The sequence below is a fragment of the Wyeomyia smithii genome, chromosome 3, assembly GCF_029784165.1.
Source record: "Wyeomyia smithii strain HCP4-BCI-WySm-NY-G18 chromosome 3, ASM2978416v1, whole genome shotgun sequence".
NCBI classification, from domain to species: Eukaryota; Metazoa; Arthropoda; class Insecta; order Diptera; family Culicidae; genus Wyeomyia; species Wyeomyia smithii.
The window spans coordinates 213,575,570-213,592,236 of record NC_073696.1 but is presented as its reverse complement, the minus strand read 5'-3'; the positions used below and the strand labels follow the sequence as shown (position 1 = coordinate 213,592,236).

General features: G+C 41.1%; 3 protein-coding genes and 1 pseudogene across 3 annotated transcripts; 2 read left to right on the top strand and 2 right to left on the bottom strand.

Moving 5' to 3' along the window:
* The first annotated feature begins 808 nt into the window (after positions 1-808).
* LOC129731217 (bleomycin hydrolase) lies at positions 809-3,938 on the top strand. The gene is made up of 5 exons (XM_055691048.1): positions 809-995; positions 1,063-1,446; positions 1,504-1,979; positions 2,037-2,157; positions 2,480-3,938. Exons 1-5 carry the CDS (start codon positions 825-827, stop codon positions 2,696-2,698), a joined length of 1,371 nt encoding a protein of 456 aa, XP_055547023.1. The 5' UTR covers positions 809-824; the 3' UTR covers positions 2,699-3,938.
* Positions 3,922-4,994, bottom strand: LOC129731218 (uncharacterized protein F58A4.6). Its single transcript, XM_055691049.1, has 3 exons — positions 4,571-4,994; positions 4,399-4,513; positions 3,922-4,342 (listed from the first exon to the last, which is right to left on the bottom strand). The coding sequence occupies exons 1-3, from the start codon at positions 4,867-4,869 to the stop codon at positions 4,037-4,039; spliced, it is 720 nt and encodes a 239-aa protein (XP_055547024.1). The 5' UTR covers positions 4,870-4,994; the 3' UTR covers positions 3,922-4,036.
* A 424-nt stretch (positions 4,995-5,418) lies between these two features.
* LOC129730951 (uncharacterized) lies at positions 5,419-6,840 on the top strand. The gene is made up of 3 exons (XM_055690620.1): positions 5,419-5,531; positions 5,594-5,632; positions 5,695-6,840. Exons 1-3 carry the CDS (start codon positions 5,515-5,517, stop codon positions 6,152-6,154), a joined length of 516 nt encoding a protein of 171 aa, XP_055546595.1. The 5' UTR covers positions 5,419-5,514; the 3' UTR covers positions 6,155-6,840.
* LOC129730950 (uncharacterized) lies at positions 6,593-7,757 on the bottom strand (annotated as a pseudogene).
* Between the last annotated feature and the right edge of the window lie 8,910 nt (positions 7,758-16,667).

The following is a 16,667-nucleotide window of genomic DNA, read 5'->3' as shown; positions in this document are numbered from 1 at the left end:
GACTCATTAATCTAACTAAAAATTTTGTTGATTGTACTGTTTAGAGGCTTATGAATCAGCAATTTTTATACATCACATTATTTTCGAATCAACATTCTTCACGGGCAACTGTAATAATTATAATCATGGGACCTTTCAAAGACAGTCCATGCCACATGATTTAATTACCTAAAATAATTAAGTTAGGGTTACTAATGATTCCATGTTTTAGCTTGAATCATTCCTAATGATTCCCCGTTTTTAGCTAAACTGTAAATTGTAGTTCATTTGATAACTGGGAAATAATTGTCTAGTACTTGCAAAATACTTTGTATAGCTCTGAAATTAAGAGTTTCTGTGCTCAATTGGCATTTTTACTATTAATAGATTACGCATATTGTTGATACCCTGACACAGTGGGCTTGGCCTAAACCGAACTAATGGAATCCGAGCACGTTCTGTTTACTAAATTTTGCGGAGCGCTGCAGTTAGCTAACCCATACAAGGCTGCGGTATCAAATGAAAGAGATAAGCTAATCCTGGCGAAAGCACACTTGAAATCTCCCACAAACAATTTACTTTCAGCTAGGTTATATTCTTTGTAAACATATACTGTTCGTTCCGCAAATGACAGTTGAAAGCATTCGATTTCTGTTATGACTACATATTTTATTCTATATCATATTAACCACTTTAATGTATACTATTTCTGTAAGAATCACAAATACATGCAGCTAAGGTAGCTGGTAACATTTGTGCATCCTTATCATTCTTTCCCAGTTCTTTTTTTCTGGGATGCAATGACTTTGCCTGCCTGCCACGTTAAACGTAACTGATAGCTTCGTATGATATTTACAGCACCTTTGTCCGAGGAATTCTTTCAAAAATGTCGTACCGACTTCTACGAGTGTCCTAAGAATGTCCTCGCACAGAATGTATGTACTCGAATAGATCCATTCGAAGCTTGTATGTCTCGGAGAGCACTCGAGAACACTCAGCATGTTTTCACTTACAAGGTAAGCCTATACAGCCGTCATCATAGCATTCTACCTAAGGTCCAATGGCGATAATTTCTAATTGCAGATTGAAAATGAAGGCAAACCTCTGACCAACCAGAAAAGTTCGGGTCGCTGCTGGCTGTTTGCAGTTCTCAACTGCATTCGAATTCCGTTCATTAGGCAGTACAACTTGGACGAATTCGAATTCTCCCAAGCCTACCTGTTCTACTGGGACAAGATCGAGCGAGCAAACTACTTCCTGAACAACATCGTCGACACGGCTCGACGAGGCGAGGAAGTCGATGGTAGATTGGTTTCATTTCTGCTGTCTGATCCTACCTGTGACGGTGGCCAATGGGATATGCTGGTCAATTTGATCAACAAGCATGGACTGATGCCGAAAAAATGCTTCCCAGAGAGCTACAGCTGTGAGGCGAGTGCACGAATGAATTCGGTCATCAAAAGCAAGGTACGTTAATGTAATTATTACTATATAGCGTTGAGTATAAAATATTTCCTTTTTTAGCTTCGCGAATACGCTAAGTTATTGCGAACACTAATTGCAGACGGCGCCAGTGACGATGACGTTCAGGCCGAAATCCAGAGACAGATGAATGAAGTTTACAATGTAGTAGGCATCTGTCTTGGTATTCCCCCGGAAAAATTCACCTGGGAATACTACGACAAGAGTAAAAAATATTTAAGTATTGGACCAATCAAACCGACTGATTTTTACGAAAAGTACGTAAAACCGTACTTTAATGTGGACGATAAGGTGTGCTTAGTGACAGACCCTCGTTCAAGCAACCACTACGGACGATCCTATACTGTGGACTGCCTTGGTAACGTTGTTGGGGGCCGACCGGTGCTGTACAATAATCAACCTGTAGAAACCTTGCTGGACTTAGTGACAAAGGCACTGAAACTTGGAGAGCCAGTCTGGTTTGGCTGCGAAGTGAGCAAACGATTTGCCGGAAAACAGGGCATTGAGGATTTAGACATGTAAGATTAGCGATCACATGGTAAAAAAGCTTTTCAAATTATTAAATTTACTTGCAGTCACAACTTCAAGCTAGTATTTGGAGTTGATATACAAACAACTATGGATAAGGCGGATCGTCTCTTGTATGGTGAATCAATGATGACTCACGCAATGGTGTTCACTGGAGTTTCTGTTGATGTGAGTATATGTACTGTAGCAACCTATCCAAAAGTTTTTCGTAAAACTTCGATTCATCTACTTGAAAATGTATGATTGCTCAATATACCACTTTATTACTGCTGTATCTAATACAGACAATATTATTACATTGCTTTAATTGTATATTTTTATTGCATTCGAATACGATATGCCAAAATTAAAAGTTTATTCAACTTTCCGTCTATAGACACATGTCTATAAACGTCGAATAAAATCATGTTGTTATTCAGAAAACTTTTGAAACTCAACGTTTATCCTTGATACTAACAAAAATAAATTATTTTTCTGTCTTCATTTTTAGCCAAACACTCAGCAACCGACCAAATTCCGTGTCGAAAACTCCTGGGGCGAAGACCGTGGCGAGAAAGGTTACCTTGTCATGACGGCTGACTGGTTCAAGGAGTTCGTGTTCGAGGTTGTCGTCGATCGCAGCATAGTTCCGCAGGATGTTTTGGACGTGTTCGATTTAACCCCGACGGTACTGCCAGCGTGGGATCCAATGGGAACATTGGCAAAGTAATTTTCCCCCTCAATTTCGGCATCACTTTATCTAACCTTCTCTTTCCACTACACATTAAACTGCACGAGATATTCTTTCTATTGAATAACGCAAGGAAATAATCACGATATTCAAAAGCATACACAAAACGCAAAGCGCAAATAAAATGCATGTTTCTGTTGCCTTTCTCATATGAAATGAGACTATTAGACTTGTCGTTAGTGTCTACGCCTATGAATCAAAGTATCATCCGTTAACATCATCGGAAAATGGGTAATCTATAGATATGTCGTGTAAAATATACTGGCGAGGTGGAGTTCACAGCTTTAACCAACATTAGCTAAATACCTTAACATCCTTCGCTTGAAATAGATCGCTTCGTTTGAAATTAAGAGTCCAAACTTTGCAACATGTAATTGCACAGTTTGGCTACATAAACTCCTACGTTTACTGATTTATTGTCGACCTGTCATCTTCGAGTTTGATACACTCTTCGAATGCAAGCTGAACGCACGTAACAATCACAACATATCGATCTGAATACAGAGATTTAGAGTAATACTCAGTTGAAAATTTCAACAACAAGTATGATTTAGTTGCTGAAAATTTGGTTAGGCATAAGTGGCTGTAATACAACCGGTTTTATTCTGTACGGTGGATACGAAAATTTAACAGCGTTACAATACTTAGTTATAGTAAACAAATATTCCTTTATTTGGTTTTATCATTTTGAACATTCAGTGAAATTATTTAGCTTCGCCTTCTATATAATAAAAACAGCATTTAGAATCACAAAATTCTTCAAAAGATCTTACCAAAATACGGACTATAAGCTACTTTAGGTTTTGCGCTAGAGGAAAGCGTATGAGCTACAGAGATTTTTGGGTTGGCATTTTTTCTGAAAGTTTTACTCCCGAGAGGTTTCTAAAAAACATACTGCCAAAAACAATTGTCAACGTAAGAACAACAACCTACAAAACCATCGTGCAGCTTATAAAACTTTCATGACACATCGACGAATGGAATGATGAATAAGGAAAGCTATGTCACACTACGGGTTTGATTTTTCCCCTTTTGCTCTACAAACTCCGGTAGAAGCAGTTTCAAAAACAAAGAAGTAAGTTGAGATGGATGCAGCAAAACGGAAAGCATACCACAGGAAAGAAAACTATTATCTAGCTAATATGTAAACTGTATTTAAATAACTAATATATTGAATGTCACGGTAAAACAATAAAGCAAATCGTGGGGTTGCTTGTAATCATTTTGGGAGAAACACAATTTATCGTACTGCAATCACAATCCAAAGGCTTTATTATTGATAGATATCTACAGTGTTCTACACCATGAAAATAAGTTTCAACAACGTAGAAATATATGACGGTTTGGTTCTTTAGGGCGATTCAGTCGTTTCTGGTACAGCTCATACTCGTATTTAAGCTTAGCCCAAATGCCAAGGCACATCTTGAGCAGCCGACTGTCCGGTTCATATTGCCGCTTCTCGTTTCGATAGATTTGAACAATCATTTGTTTGGCGCCAGCAAAATTGTACCTTTGTATCATCGCAATCGCCAAATATAGCTTGCACCTTGCTATTAGTGATGGTTCCCCGATACGCATTGCTAGCTTCATTTGCTGAATTGAAATTTTACCGGCAACGTCAGCCTAGAAAACGAAAAAGTCTGTAATCTGTGTTCAATGTTACTTACAGTTTCACCTACGCATTCTAATTTGTAGTCTCCCAGCGCAGAAAATGCTCCCCCAAGCGTTGACAGCCAGGATATCATCTCGTCCACCTCAATACGTTCCCATATTAGTCGATTGGCTCGCTCACCCCTAGAAAACGTTTTTGAACTTAGAATATATTTTTATTACATAAATAAAGGCAAATACCATTTGTAATCAATTGGTTGCTTGCGTACCGGGTGAAGTTTGATTACCAGTTTGTTATTACCATCGACCAAACTGTACACAGCATTCAGAATACGCAACCGATACGCTTCAAAATAGTGTAGCTCTAGTAAAAAACGATTTAACTCTATCGGATCAGTGCAGATAATCTTGAGAACTTTGGAATGGTTTGCTAGTGGCGAAACAAGCGTACAAATGTTTTCCCGTTTTCGCATGCAGTTCCGACAAATTGTAAATTTATCTACGGAATCAAAACAGTCCAGCACATAAAACGATATCATTGTATTGTATTCCTTGATGTTATATTAATTGTTTCTATAAAAAGTATTACTGATCACTGGTACTGTATTCTAAATAACGGCGTTCAAATTGAATACCTGCGTTCAATAAAAATCAGCTGTTTTGTGTTTATATGCCAAACGGTATAGCTGGTGCTACCGGTACTATCAATAAATTTCTTATACACGGTAAAAATAAAATGCTCAACCATTAAATAAAAAGAACGCTAATACTCCAGTTATCTTGACGGTATTACGGTGAGAACAGTAAAAATGGTGAAAATGGACAATGATTTTCATTGAAACTGTAAAAAACACCTCGGTATAGGGATGCCAAAGGCTCGGTAAAAAACGAAGTATTTTAGAACGAACTTCAAAATCCGACAAACAATATTGTCTTAACCATATTATAAGGATTTTGGTTGTTATAATGTGTATTTAAAAAAAAATACCAAAACGTCGCTGATAAACTGGCAACCAGGCTCACTCCCGATGTTTATTTTCGTTGTTCTCGCAACACTGCAACCATCTTAGCAGCCACAGCGCTGTCAGTCGTGTTTACAAAGGGAAACGAATTTTAATCGTTCACGCAGTCCACCGAGTTGTTTCGTGTTTTTTTATATTTCCTAGCCAATTTCATCTGAAATAATGGACGAATCTATCGGGTAGCTGATAAACAGCATTCGCTGATACAGTGTTGTTATGCATAACGCATTTTTTATTGCAGAAACATCGCCGATTTCGATGCATTAGACGAATCAATTGGGTAATTCATAAACAGCATTTCCTGATACAGTCATGATATGCATAACGCATTTGTCTTTGTAGAAACATCGATGATTATGAAGCGCTATATGATGTGGAAGTCGACGAAGATGAAACAACCCGTCTGAGCGAAAACGACCACGTATTTTCTTTCACCGGGATTCTTTTCCAGCGATGTCACAGGAGCCAGCTGCGTCCGAAAGAATGGACGAGGGCGCTCGTTTACGGGGACACTAAAGATGAGATCGTCGATTGCTTGTGGGAGACAGCGGTGGCCAGAGTAGAACGGCAGGTTTTATTCAAGGATGATACTCCCAGGTGGTCGGAAAACACTCAGCCCACAGTAAATGACGCCAGTGAGTTCATCACGCTCCAGGATACAGCGAAAAAAAAAATTCTACGCAATCGAGACGCTAACAGCAAGAATTTGGAGGGGCTGGAAAGGCAAAACATTGCGAGTTTATGTTTACGTGTGGTAAACTACTGTGGAAACTCAAGCACATCCTCAAGCCATCCAGCGTAAGTTGCTTTCCCCTCAAACCATGGATCGAGCTGGAGCGCATTCTGTCGGGGACGATTCCGCTTTAGCGGAAGAATTACGCGTCAAACATTCTCATCTGGTGTCCACCACAGCTTCTGGCTTTTATGGGCAAATGTAATTCATTCTTCGCCAGCACACAAGCAAGACCAAATGAAAAACGCTGATGCTCAACCAATTCAGCTTTCGAAATACTTTCGATGGGTCGCATCTTCTGAACCGAGCAGACTGGAAGCCGTACACAGAGGAATGATTGTAGCGCAAAACAACAACAGTGGATGGCTGAGAGAAATAGGCAACGTGAAGAACCTCTTGATGGACGCGAAACGAAGCATTGATGGAGCTTTGGCCAAAATACACGATCTGGAGAATCGAGGACTTCTTGGGGCCGAGATGTTTAATTCCATGGAATTTGCTGTTCGACCGTAGGAAACGGAATTAAGCCAAAGCCTAGCTGATAGGGTAACGGATGGCGAAGACGTGGACCACAAATAAAAAATTCGTAGGACAAATGTCACATGTTTCGTCCAGAGGACATATTCTGCATTTTTTTTCTGTTGATTTTGTTTAAAATAATAAAAAACGTTTATGCTGATCTATCTTGTAATTATATTGAAATCCAAACGAGTTATGTCATTCTAAAGAGCCTTTTCTGGCATAAATACACCACAGGGAAGGTAACCACATTGCTCAAAAATCCTTGCACATCGATACACCCTGAATTGACTTATAGCATCGCAGACCTCTGGCAATATCGGGGATCCCTCATGATGATGTTTTATCAAGAACCGCTTGACGATGCCAAAAATAATCTCGATTGGATTGAAAAATGGACAATACGCGGGTAGAAAAATTGGGATTATACCAATCGATCGTAAATAGCGTATCAAATTTGCATCACTGTTTTGAAGGGCAAACTGTCGACAGCATTAAAAAAAATCTTTCTGGTGAAAGTACCCTGCGTGTGAAAGCTGTCCAGCATTCCACCTACGCCAAGGAAACACAGAAAAGACGCACGGGGTTTCCTGCAAAACTCGCCACGGTAAAGTAACTTCTGCCCAACCATTCCATATCCTTTCTTACGCAACACGTCTCGATTTTCAACGCTGATCTCGTCCAAGAAAACGAGATTCTGAAGATCCCATGACACTGATAACAAGTCATGGATGAATCGCACTATATCTTCTTCCTTGATTTGCACGGCTCTTCGCTCGATACACTTCCACGTCATTCCAGCCGCATGCAAAATGATGCATATTGATGAAACACTTATCGACATGTAGAATTTCTTAAAGAACCTCTGTTTGGCTTCATCAAGAAACAGCAGAGGTTCACAGCGGTAGAGGTCAACAAGCCATGTCCTCATTTCAATGCTCAATTTCTTGTATTTCTTGTGCTGCTTACGTTTATATATTCCATTTTCTTCATATCTAATGATCCAATGGCCAATTGTCGCTAACGACTTTCCGTAGATCCGCGCGAGTTCCTTCCTTGGAATTCCCAGGAAGTAATATCCGTAGAGCGCATGGTACACGGTATTTGGAGATGCATGATTATGACGCACAGTTTTTATAATCATACTAGACATTGCTGCTTCAAATATGGGATTTACGGGAAAAATTAACAACTAAAAAATGGAATTATAGCGCCTTTCTAAAAAAACTACACTGTTTTGTTATGATTTTCAAAACATGATGACGCAGCATCATGGTTGACAATAAAGTCGGAAGAAAGTTCGGAAGTCCGACTTCCGAACTTTAATTTAGTGCTGGCGCCACAATATAATAGGGTTAGAAATCGTAAAATGGATTACTAAAAATCACGATGTCTACACACTTAAATTTTTTTGCCGGCTCTCGGTAATTTTTGTTGAGAACGGCACCACTGAGTGCTCGGTTAGAAAAAAATGACAGCTGTCACATTTTTTCGAAAATCTCGGTCTAACTGAAGTTTCGGCACAAAATATTAACGAGCTGAAATATCAGTTAGGGGAACCGAGATTCACGAAAAAATGTGACAGCTGTCATTATTTTTTAACCGAGCACTCAGTGGTGCCGTTCGCGGCAATAAATTACCGAGACCCGCAAACAATTTTAAGTGTGTACTTTTTTTCAAAAAAGGATTGAAAAATTCAAGAGTTTCACTCGGGAAGTTGATTTTCCAATTTTTATTGAATTTGAATAAGTTTTCAAGTTGTTATTGTCATTTGGAGTTCAGGTCAATATTCTTTTTATATAGACATATCTTTAAAAATATTTAGGCACAGACTAGGGGCTAGACACCTTTATTTTTATAAAAAATATTTCGATAATATTACACGATATTGGTTGATATATTTTGATATTTATCGTTTATCTGTCAATTGACAACCTCAAACGATAATGTAACGCTTGATGTAACGGCAATGAGCTATGATATAGATAGAGGGGTGCCCGAAAATGGAACGGTAAATACTTTTTGATATTGAATATTGGACATATTTCGCAATATATCAATAGTGTCTTACTTCTAGGGCACAGATTCATCCTAGGTTGTAGTTTATGAGAATATTTTTTTGGAGAAAAAAATATTTTTCCAATAGTAACTATTTAAAACAAAATGTTGAAAAATCATGTTCTAGGATACTGAAAAATCTGAAAAAATTTACAAGTATTTTTGACAAAATATGTTAAGCGCGTAAAGTATACTAAGCGAATTCTGACCATTTTGCAGCTGAAAATCATTTCTATCAAACTAAGTTTACAAACCATACAGAGTTTCTGCATATAACTGAAACTGGGATCATCAATAGTTATACTGCTCTCTCGCTTTTCGCTTGAAAATGCGTTGCGGCACCATAACTTTTGAACAAAAAATAACACCAACTCGAAATTTTCAGGAGAGTTTCGGAATTTTGCGAAAATACGTGTGTGTTTTTTTAGATTTTTCAGTGCCCCAGAATGATCCCGAGACGGTAAATCTATCGCCTGCAGGAGAGATTGAGCATAATGGTGATATAGAGCAGCGCTTTTCAACCTTTTTTGTTTGCGTACCTCTTGATGATATTTTCCAAATTAACTGTACCCCTTGGCTTAAAACGTTCTCACAGAATGGAAAAGAGTAGTGATAAGTCATGTTGTGGTTTGTTTGGTTGCTACTGTCATGTTTTAAGTACAAGTTGGAATAACCCAAGCAGCACGCATTTTTGCAATCGAGCCATTGGCATCCCTATACCGAGCAACAGTGAATGACAATGAACTCATGTCCTGGGCTCAAACTCATTTGTGCCCACTGTCAGCTGTCAGATAAAGCTGTATGAAAGTCGCGGTGATATGCTATCTCGTTTACACATACGTTGAGATGTTCGCCCTTGAAACATGGCATTGGGTTGGTTGCAAAAGAAGTGTTGTAAAAGAAATTTTATGATCCAAACTCGCCAAATTATAAACAATGTTTTGGGAAACGATAGTTCAGAAAACCTTGCTAAGTGGATTTGCAGTGTTAATCATGCGGAATATGGAATAACAAAACCATATTTCCAACAATAATCATTTATCATTCGTTTAAATTAGCCGGGCAGGAGAGCATAACAAAATCATAACTCATCAATAACATGTTTAGCTATGAGGACTTATCGTGTTATTCGAAAGATATTCACGTTTCAAACTTGCATATGAAAATATCATAAAATTTTGATATAACATCTCGCTATGCCTTCAATGAGATATTTGAGTTGATTTTGAAATATCACATTAAAGTTTTTAAACGAAGATTGTTTGTTACTGATTATTTATAAAATATCAGTTACGCATTCAGTGTTCAATAAGTTGGAAATATCTGAATCGGTCATTTTAGTGATTTTGAAAGCAAATTATTGGTTTGTTATTGAAATATCAAGCTTTGTTATTCATATAGTCTTGGAAGAACAATATTTTGGTATTATTTTTTGTTATTTTACCAACTATGTAAACCATATCAAGATCAAAATGAGGTGTATTTTCAATATCTGGTTGTGATATTATAATGATATTTTCTCCTGCTCGGGTAGTTTGCTTTCCTTAGAAGAAAACGTTTGTGAAACAACAATATGCAACATCATGTGACATTATCGTTATTTAAAAGCATCATGAAATATGCAGTTGGAAATAGATTGCAAAAAACTATTGAGCAATTTCTAGTTTTCAGTTACGAGAATGATACACGTAAATAACAAAATGTTGCTAAATTCCTTTATATTTCTTCAGAGTAACCGAAAAAGTTCCTTGCACCGTTAAAAAAGTTTTAAAACAACAAATATTGAGTAGTCTCATTTGAAAACATGTTGCAAGTGCTGCTAGAGTAACATATGAAGCATTATGAAAAAAAAATGCGTTGTCCGCCATTACTGATTTTTCTTCCGCGTACTTTCGCGTACTCCTAGGGATACGCGTACTCTTAGGGATACGCGTACCCCAGGTTAAGAACCGCTGAAGTACCACATCTACTACAGTGGCGGCCACAGAGCGGAACGGAGCGTGGATTTCGTGCTACTTGGAAACCAATTGAAGGGTGTCATTAGGTGGAGGCCTATTAATGACCATTTATGTGTACTGAGGATCAAGGGCAGATTCTTTTATTACAGCCTCATCAACGTGTACGCACCGACAAACGATAAAATCGATGCCGTAAATGAGGAGTTCTATGAGCTCCTTGAGAAAACGTATGAAAAGTGCTCACAAGTCGGACGAGAGGAGTTCTTTCGTCCCGTTATTGCTAGGAAAAGCCTTCACTCTACCACCAACGACAACGGCTTGAGGTTAGTAAACATCGCCGCGGCCAGTGGAATAGCCATCTGTAGTATCAATTTTGCAGGTCTGGACATTCGGAAGCACACCTGGAGACACCCCAATGAAGTAGCCTTCTCCCAGATCGACCACATGCTAATCGACGGCCGGCAATTTTCAGACGTCATAGATGTGCGGTCCTTTCGAGGGCCAAACATCGACTCGGATCACTATCTCATGGTAGGCAAGATTCGCGCCCGGTTATCAAACATATTTAAATCGAAATCGGCAAGGAAGATACGTCTGGACATCCAGAGGTTATCAGCGGAAGGAGTTGCTGCAGAGTATACTCGGAAAGTTGATGAACGAATCGACGAACCAGCTGGAGTGGATCTGAACGAGCAGTGAAAGCACACCCATGATGCGGTCAGCGAAACAGCGCGAGAAGTGATAGGCATGACAAAGGGTACCACGCGTAGTGGGTAAAGCCCTAGAGTTGAAGTTTGACCGACTGTCACTTCGATTGGAGATTCTAGTGACAGTCGGCCAAACTTTAACTCTAGGCCCTTAGTAGTGGGTGGTTCGATGCTGAGTGTCTAGAGGTGACGGTAGAGAAAAACCGGGCCTACGCCAACACGTTAGAAGCAAGAACTGCCGAGAGAGGCTTCACCGCCGTAAGAAACGCGAGCACTACGATCACGTCCTCGCGGAAGTGGAGAATTACTTCACCAGGCACGACAGGAGGAGCTTCTATAGAACGATTTATGGAATCAGCAACCGGACCGTGCCAGTACCTGCCATGTGTAATGACAGGGAGGAGACCTGATGACCGATAAATCGCTGATGACCAAGTCTTAGGAGCAACATTTTGAAGTGGTAGAACAGTGAAGGTCTGAGGAACAACTACCTACGGACTGGTTAGAAGGACTCATATGCCCTATCTACAAGAAGGGACATAGGCTCGACTGTAGTAATTACCGAGTCGTAACCCTCCTCATTTCCGCTTACAAAATTCTCTTCCGTATCCTGTTCCAGTGACTGAGGCCGTTGCAGGTAGCCTTTGTTGGAGAATACTAATACGGTTTTCGAGTGGGGCGATCTACAACGGACCGGATGTTTACCTTGAGACAGATCCTCGACAAGTTTCGAGAACACAACTTGCAGACGCATCATCTGTTTATTAACTTTAAGCCGGCGTACGATACAGTAAAACGCAATGAGCTGTGGCAAATAATACTCGAAGATGGTTTTCCAACAAAACTAATTAAACTGTTACATGCGACGCTTTCACATCATACGTCAGGACAGCAAGCGAACTTTCGGACGCTTTTGTGACGTTAGATGGTCTGAAGCAAGGTAACGGGTTCTCGAACTCGTCATTCAACACAGCTTTGGAAGGTGCAATACGGAAAGCAGGTGTGCAGAGGAGCGGCACCATCATCACGAAGTCCCACATGCTTCTAGGATTCGCGGACGACATTGATATAATTGGTGTTAACCTTAGAGCAGTTAAAGGAGGTCTTTACGGCTCTTAAAAGGGAAGCTGCGAAAATGGGACTCACCATAACTATTACCAAAACGAAGTACTTGGTGGCTGGCAGAGAGCGTGGTAGTTCTGCGGGTGTTGGTGCTGCGGTGGAGATACTTTCGAAGTGCTCGACGAATTTTTTTTATCTTGGTACTCTCGGGACATGTGACAACGAGGTGAGCCGCGAGGTGAAGAAACGGTTTCTGGCAGCGAATAGGGCTTATTACGGATTGCGTAGCCAGCATAGGTCCCGTAGCCTACAGATCCGTTCGAAATTGGCGCTCCATAGGACTCTTCGGATGTTACTGATGTTAGGTCTTTTTTGTAACCTTAGAACAGTTAAAGGAGGCCTTTACGGCTCTTTAAAGGGAAGCTGCGAAAATGGGACTCTCCATAACTATTACCAAAACGAAGTACATGGTGGCTGGCAGAGAGCGTGGTAGTTCTGCGGGTGTTGGTGCTGCGGTGGAGATACTTTCGAAGTGCTCGACGAATTTATTTATCTTGGTACTCTCGGGACATGTGACAACGAGGTGAGCCGCAAGGTGAAAAAACGGTTTCTGGCAGCGAATAGGGCTTATTACGGATTGCGTAGCCAGCATAGGTCCCGTAGCCTACAGATCCGTTCGAAATTGGCGCTCCATAGGACTCTTCGGATGTTACTGATGTTAGGTCTTTTCGGGGACCTAACATTGACTCTGACCATTATCTCGTCGTTTGTAAGATCCGCGCACGGTTGTTGAACGTGCTGTAATCTCGCACAGAGAGGACGACGCGTTTCAACATTCAGCGGTTGAAAGCTAATGTCGTGGCTGCAGAATACGCCAGAGAGCTGGATCAACGAATCGCAGATCGCAGGAGGAAGGAGTGGAAGACATAAATGGGCTGTGGAGCAGTATCTACGGCGCCATCGAAACGACTGCGAGAGAGGTGGTAGGTACGACGCGTGGAAAGGCTGTCTGGCTGGTTCGATGCCGAGAGCCAGAAAGCGACAGATGAGAAGAACCGTGCCAGGAGCCGCATGCTCACTGCAGCTACGCGTCAGAACAGAGAGAGTTACAGAGTGGCAAGAGCTGCTGAAAATAGAACCCATCGTCGGAAGAAGCACGAGTACGAGGAGCAGGTGCTCGCCAGCGCAGAGGACAGCTATGCTCAAAACGACGTGCGGAGATTCTGTAGAACTGTCAACAGAGTCAGAAGCAGGAATTTTCCTGTGCCGGTCATGTGTAATGACAAGGACGGCAACCTGCTTACTGATAAACCGACGATTGCAGCCAGGTGGAAGGAACATTTTCAAGTGCTATTGAACGGTGAGGAGCCGGATGAGCAGAGCAGAAACAGGATGATGATTATGAGTGACGAACAAACTGTGGAGCCACCAACACAGGAGGAGGTGCAAAAGGCGATTAGTGAGCTGAAAAATGGTAAGGCGCCTGAGAAGGATGGTATCCCGGCCGAACTTCTAAAAGCGCGAAGCGAGCGGCTGTACTGTGCGATCCACCAGATAATACTAAGGATCTGGGCGATGAACAAATGCCGAACGACTGGTTGGAAGGCCTCATATGCCCTATCTATAAAAAGGGCCATCGATTGAATCGTGGAAACTATCGAGGCATAACGTTGCTCAACTCTGCATATAGAGTGCTCTCCCGTATCCTGTTCTTCAGATTGAGACCGTAAACGGAATCCTTTGTTGGCGAATACCAGGCTGGTTTTCGATAGGAGCGTTTCACGACGGATCAAATCTTCACCCTGCGACAGATCCTCGATAAGTTCCGAGAGTACAACTTACCGACTCACCATCTGTTTGTGGACTTCAGGGGGGCGTACGGCTCAGTGAAAAGAAACGAGTTGTGGCAGATCATGCTGGAACACGGTTTCCCTACGAAACTAATTAAGTCGTACGACGCTGGAGGGATCAAAATCGTGCGTGCGCATAGCTGGCGAGACATCAGCCGCGTTCGTAACGTTGGATGGACTGAAGCAGGGGGGTACGCTCTCCAACTTACTGTTTAACATCGCTCTTGAGGGTGCAGTACGAAGAGCAAACGTGGAAAGAAACGGTACGATCATCCTGAAATCTCAAATGCTTCTTGGTTTTGCGGACGACATCGATATCATCGATATCAACCGTCAGGCCGTGGAGGAGGCCTTCGTAACTTTTAAGAGGGAAGCAGCGAGATCGGGACTTGTCATTAACTCTGCCAAAATGAATTGGTAGCTAGCAGAGAGCGTGGGAGTCCCCGTGGTGTTGGTGCTGAGGTGGAGATAGATGGGGAACGATTTGAAGTGGTTGACGAATTCGTTTAACTTGGTACGCTTGTGACATGTGACAACGATATGAGCCGGGAAGTGAAACGACGAGTTGCAGCTGCGAACAGGGCCTTCTACGGATTACGTAACCAGCTAAGGTCCGGTAGTTTGCAAACTCGCACAAAACTAGTGCTGTATAGGACGCTGATACTCCCGGTGGCCCTTTACAGACATGAGGCATGGACGCTGAAGGAAGCTGATCGACGAGTGCTTGGAATTTTTGAGCATAAAGTTCTGCGATCGATACTTGGCGGCAAACTGGAAGATGGAGTGTGGCGCAGGCGCATGAATCACGAGCTGTACCAGGTATACAAACATGCTGATATAGTGAAGGTAATACAGTGGGGCAGGCTTCAGTGGGCTGGACATGTAGCCAGAATGCCTGACGAGAGAGCCGCCAAAACTATCTTTAGTAGAGAACCAGGAAGAGGCCGTCGACTCCGTGGTAGGCCTCGCACGCAGTGGATGTGCGCGGTGGAAAAAGATGCACGATCTGCTGGTGTACGAGGAGACTGGAGAACGGCTGTCCAAGATAGAAGAAGCTGGACATCTCTAATTCGTTCGGCTCTAGACCGGTGAACGGTCCGTTAGCCAACAAATTGAAAATTAATTAATTGAAACTAGGACTCTGACCTCCCCGGTGGCGCTCTACGAATATGAATCGTGGACGTGGGAGGAGGCCGATCGACGAGCGCTTGGGTTCTTCGAGCGTAGAATACTGCAACCAATACTCGAAAGCAAACTAGAAAATGGGGTGTGGCGCAGGCGACGAAATACGAACTCATTTGTATTGAAACTACAAAGCAAATAATATTTGGTTCAATGTATCGGTGCACTTCAAACGGAACAGAATAAAAAGAGCATTAGCTTCAATCAATAGAAAAGCTGGAAAAGAAATTCGGAGAAAATGAGTAAGAGACAACGAGACTTAGAAACATCTAAATATTTATCCCAAGTACAATTAAAACTCATTCTATATCAAGTCCTCTGATATTTATTGAACGTAAAGTACGTACTTCAAATACAACGAAACACACATTTAATAAATACTCAAACCAAGCGCTAACGAAAATCTATTAACAATAAAAAGAGGTTTCGCTTCCCAGATTTATTTAAATCCCGAACAAACAATTTCGTTGATTTACAGCTTGTTAAGCTACTATTACACGGATTTCGGTTAATCTATAGCCTAATAAGCAGTTAAACAACAAAATTGTTTGTTGGGTCGTCTCATATTGCATCCAAATTTGGATAAAACTGAACACACTGGATTTTGGATTCACCAATAGAGACAATATCTTTTTTATTCTGGCGTATGTTAAGGAAAGAGTTAAATTATATGTACCAACATTTTTCATAGTGTTGAACTATTTTATTTTATTTCATTTACACATATTAAGACTAACTTTCACTAGCTCCCTGAAATCAAAGTTTTCATGATTAGGAGCTGCTTCGGAACGGTACCATTTTCGGAATTATGTGTTCGTTTGAATTTGAACTGGAAGTTGAAATGGTTAGTTTACCTGAAATCAATATTTTTTCGAGTTAACTAGCTTGTAAGTGATTTTAAACCCGAGAAACATTATTCTGTCTGACATTATACTCTTTCCCCAAATCCAAACACCTTTCAACATTCCATACACAGCATCACTTGATTGAACCACACTCAAATAAATCCATTTACCCTTGTTCTACCCTATCCGTGTTTCGGTATCCACATTGCTCCCAGGGCTCGCGTATAATAATTTCGTAAACCTAAGCAAATTGTATCTGGCGAAATTTCACTTTTGACTAACTAGACTGTTCATAGTTTTTTCCATTTTTTTCTCCAATCAGACCGAGAACCTTTGTCAGACTAGGGACGGATCATAATATATACACACATTATTGAAAGATGCACTTTCAGAAGAAAAGA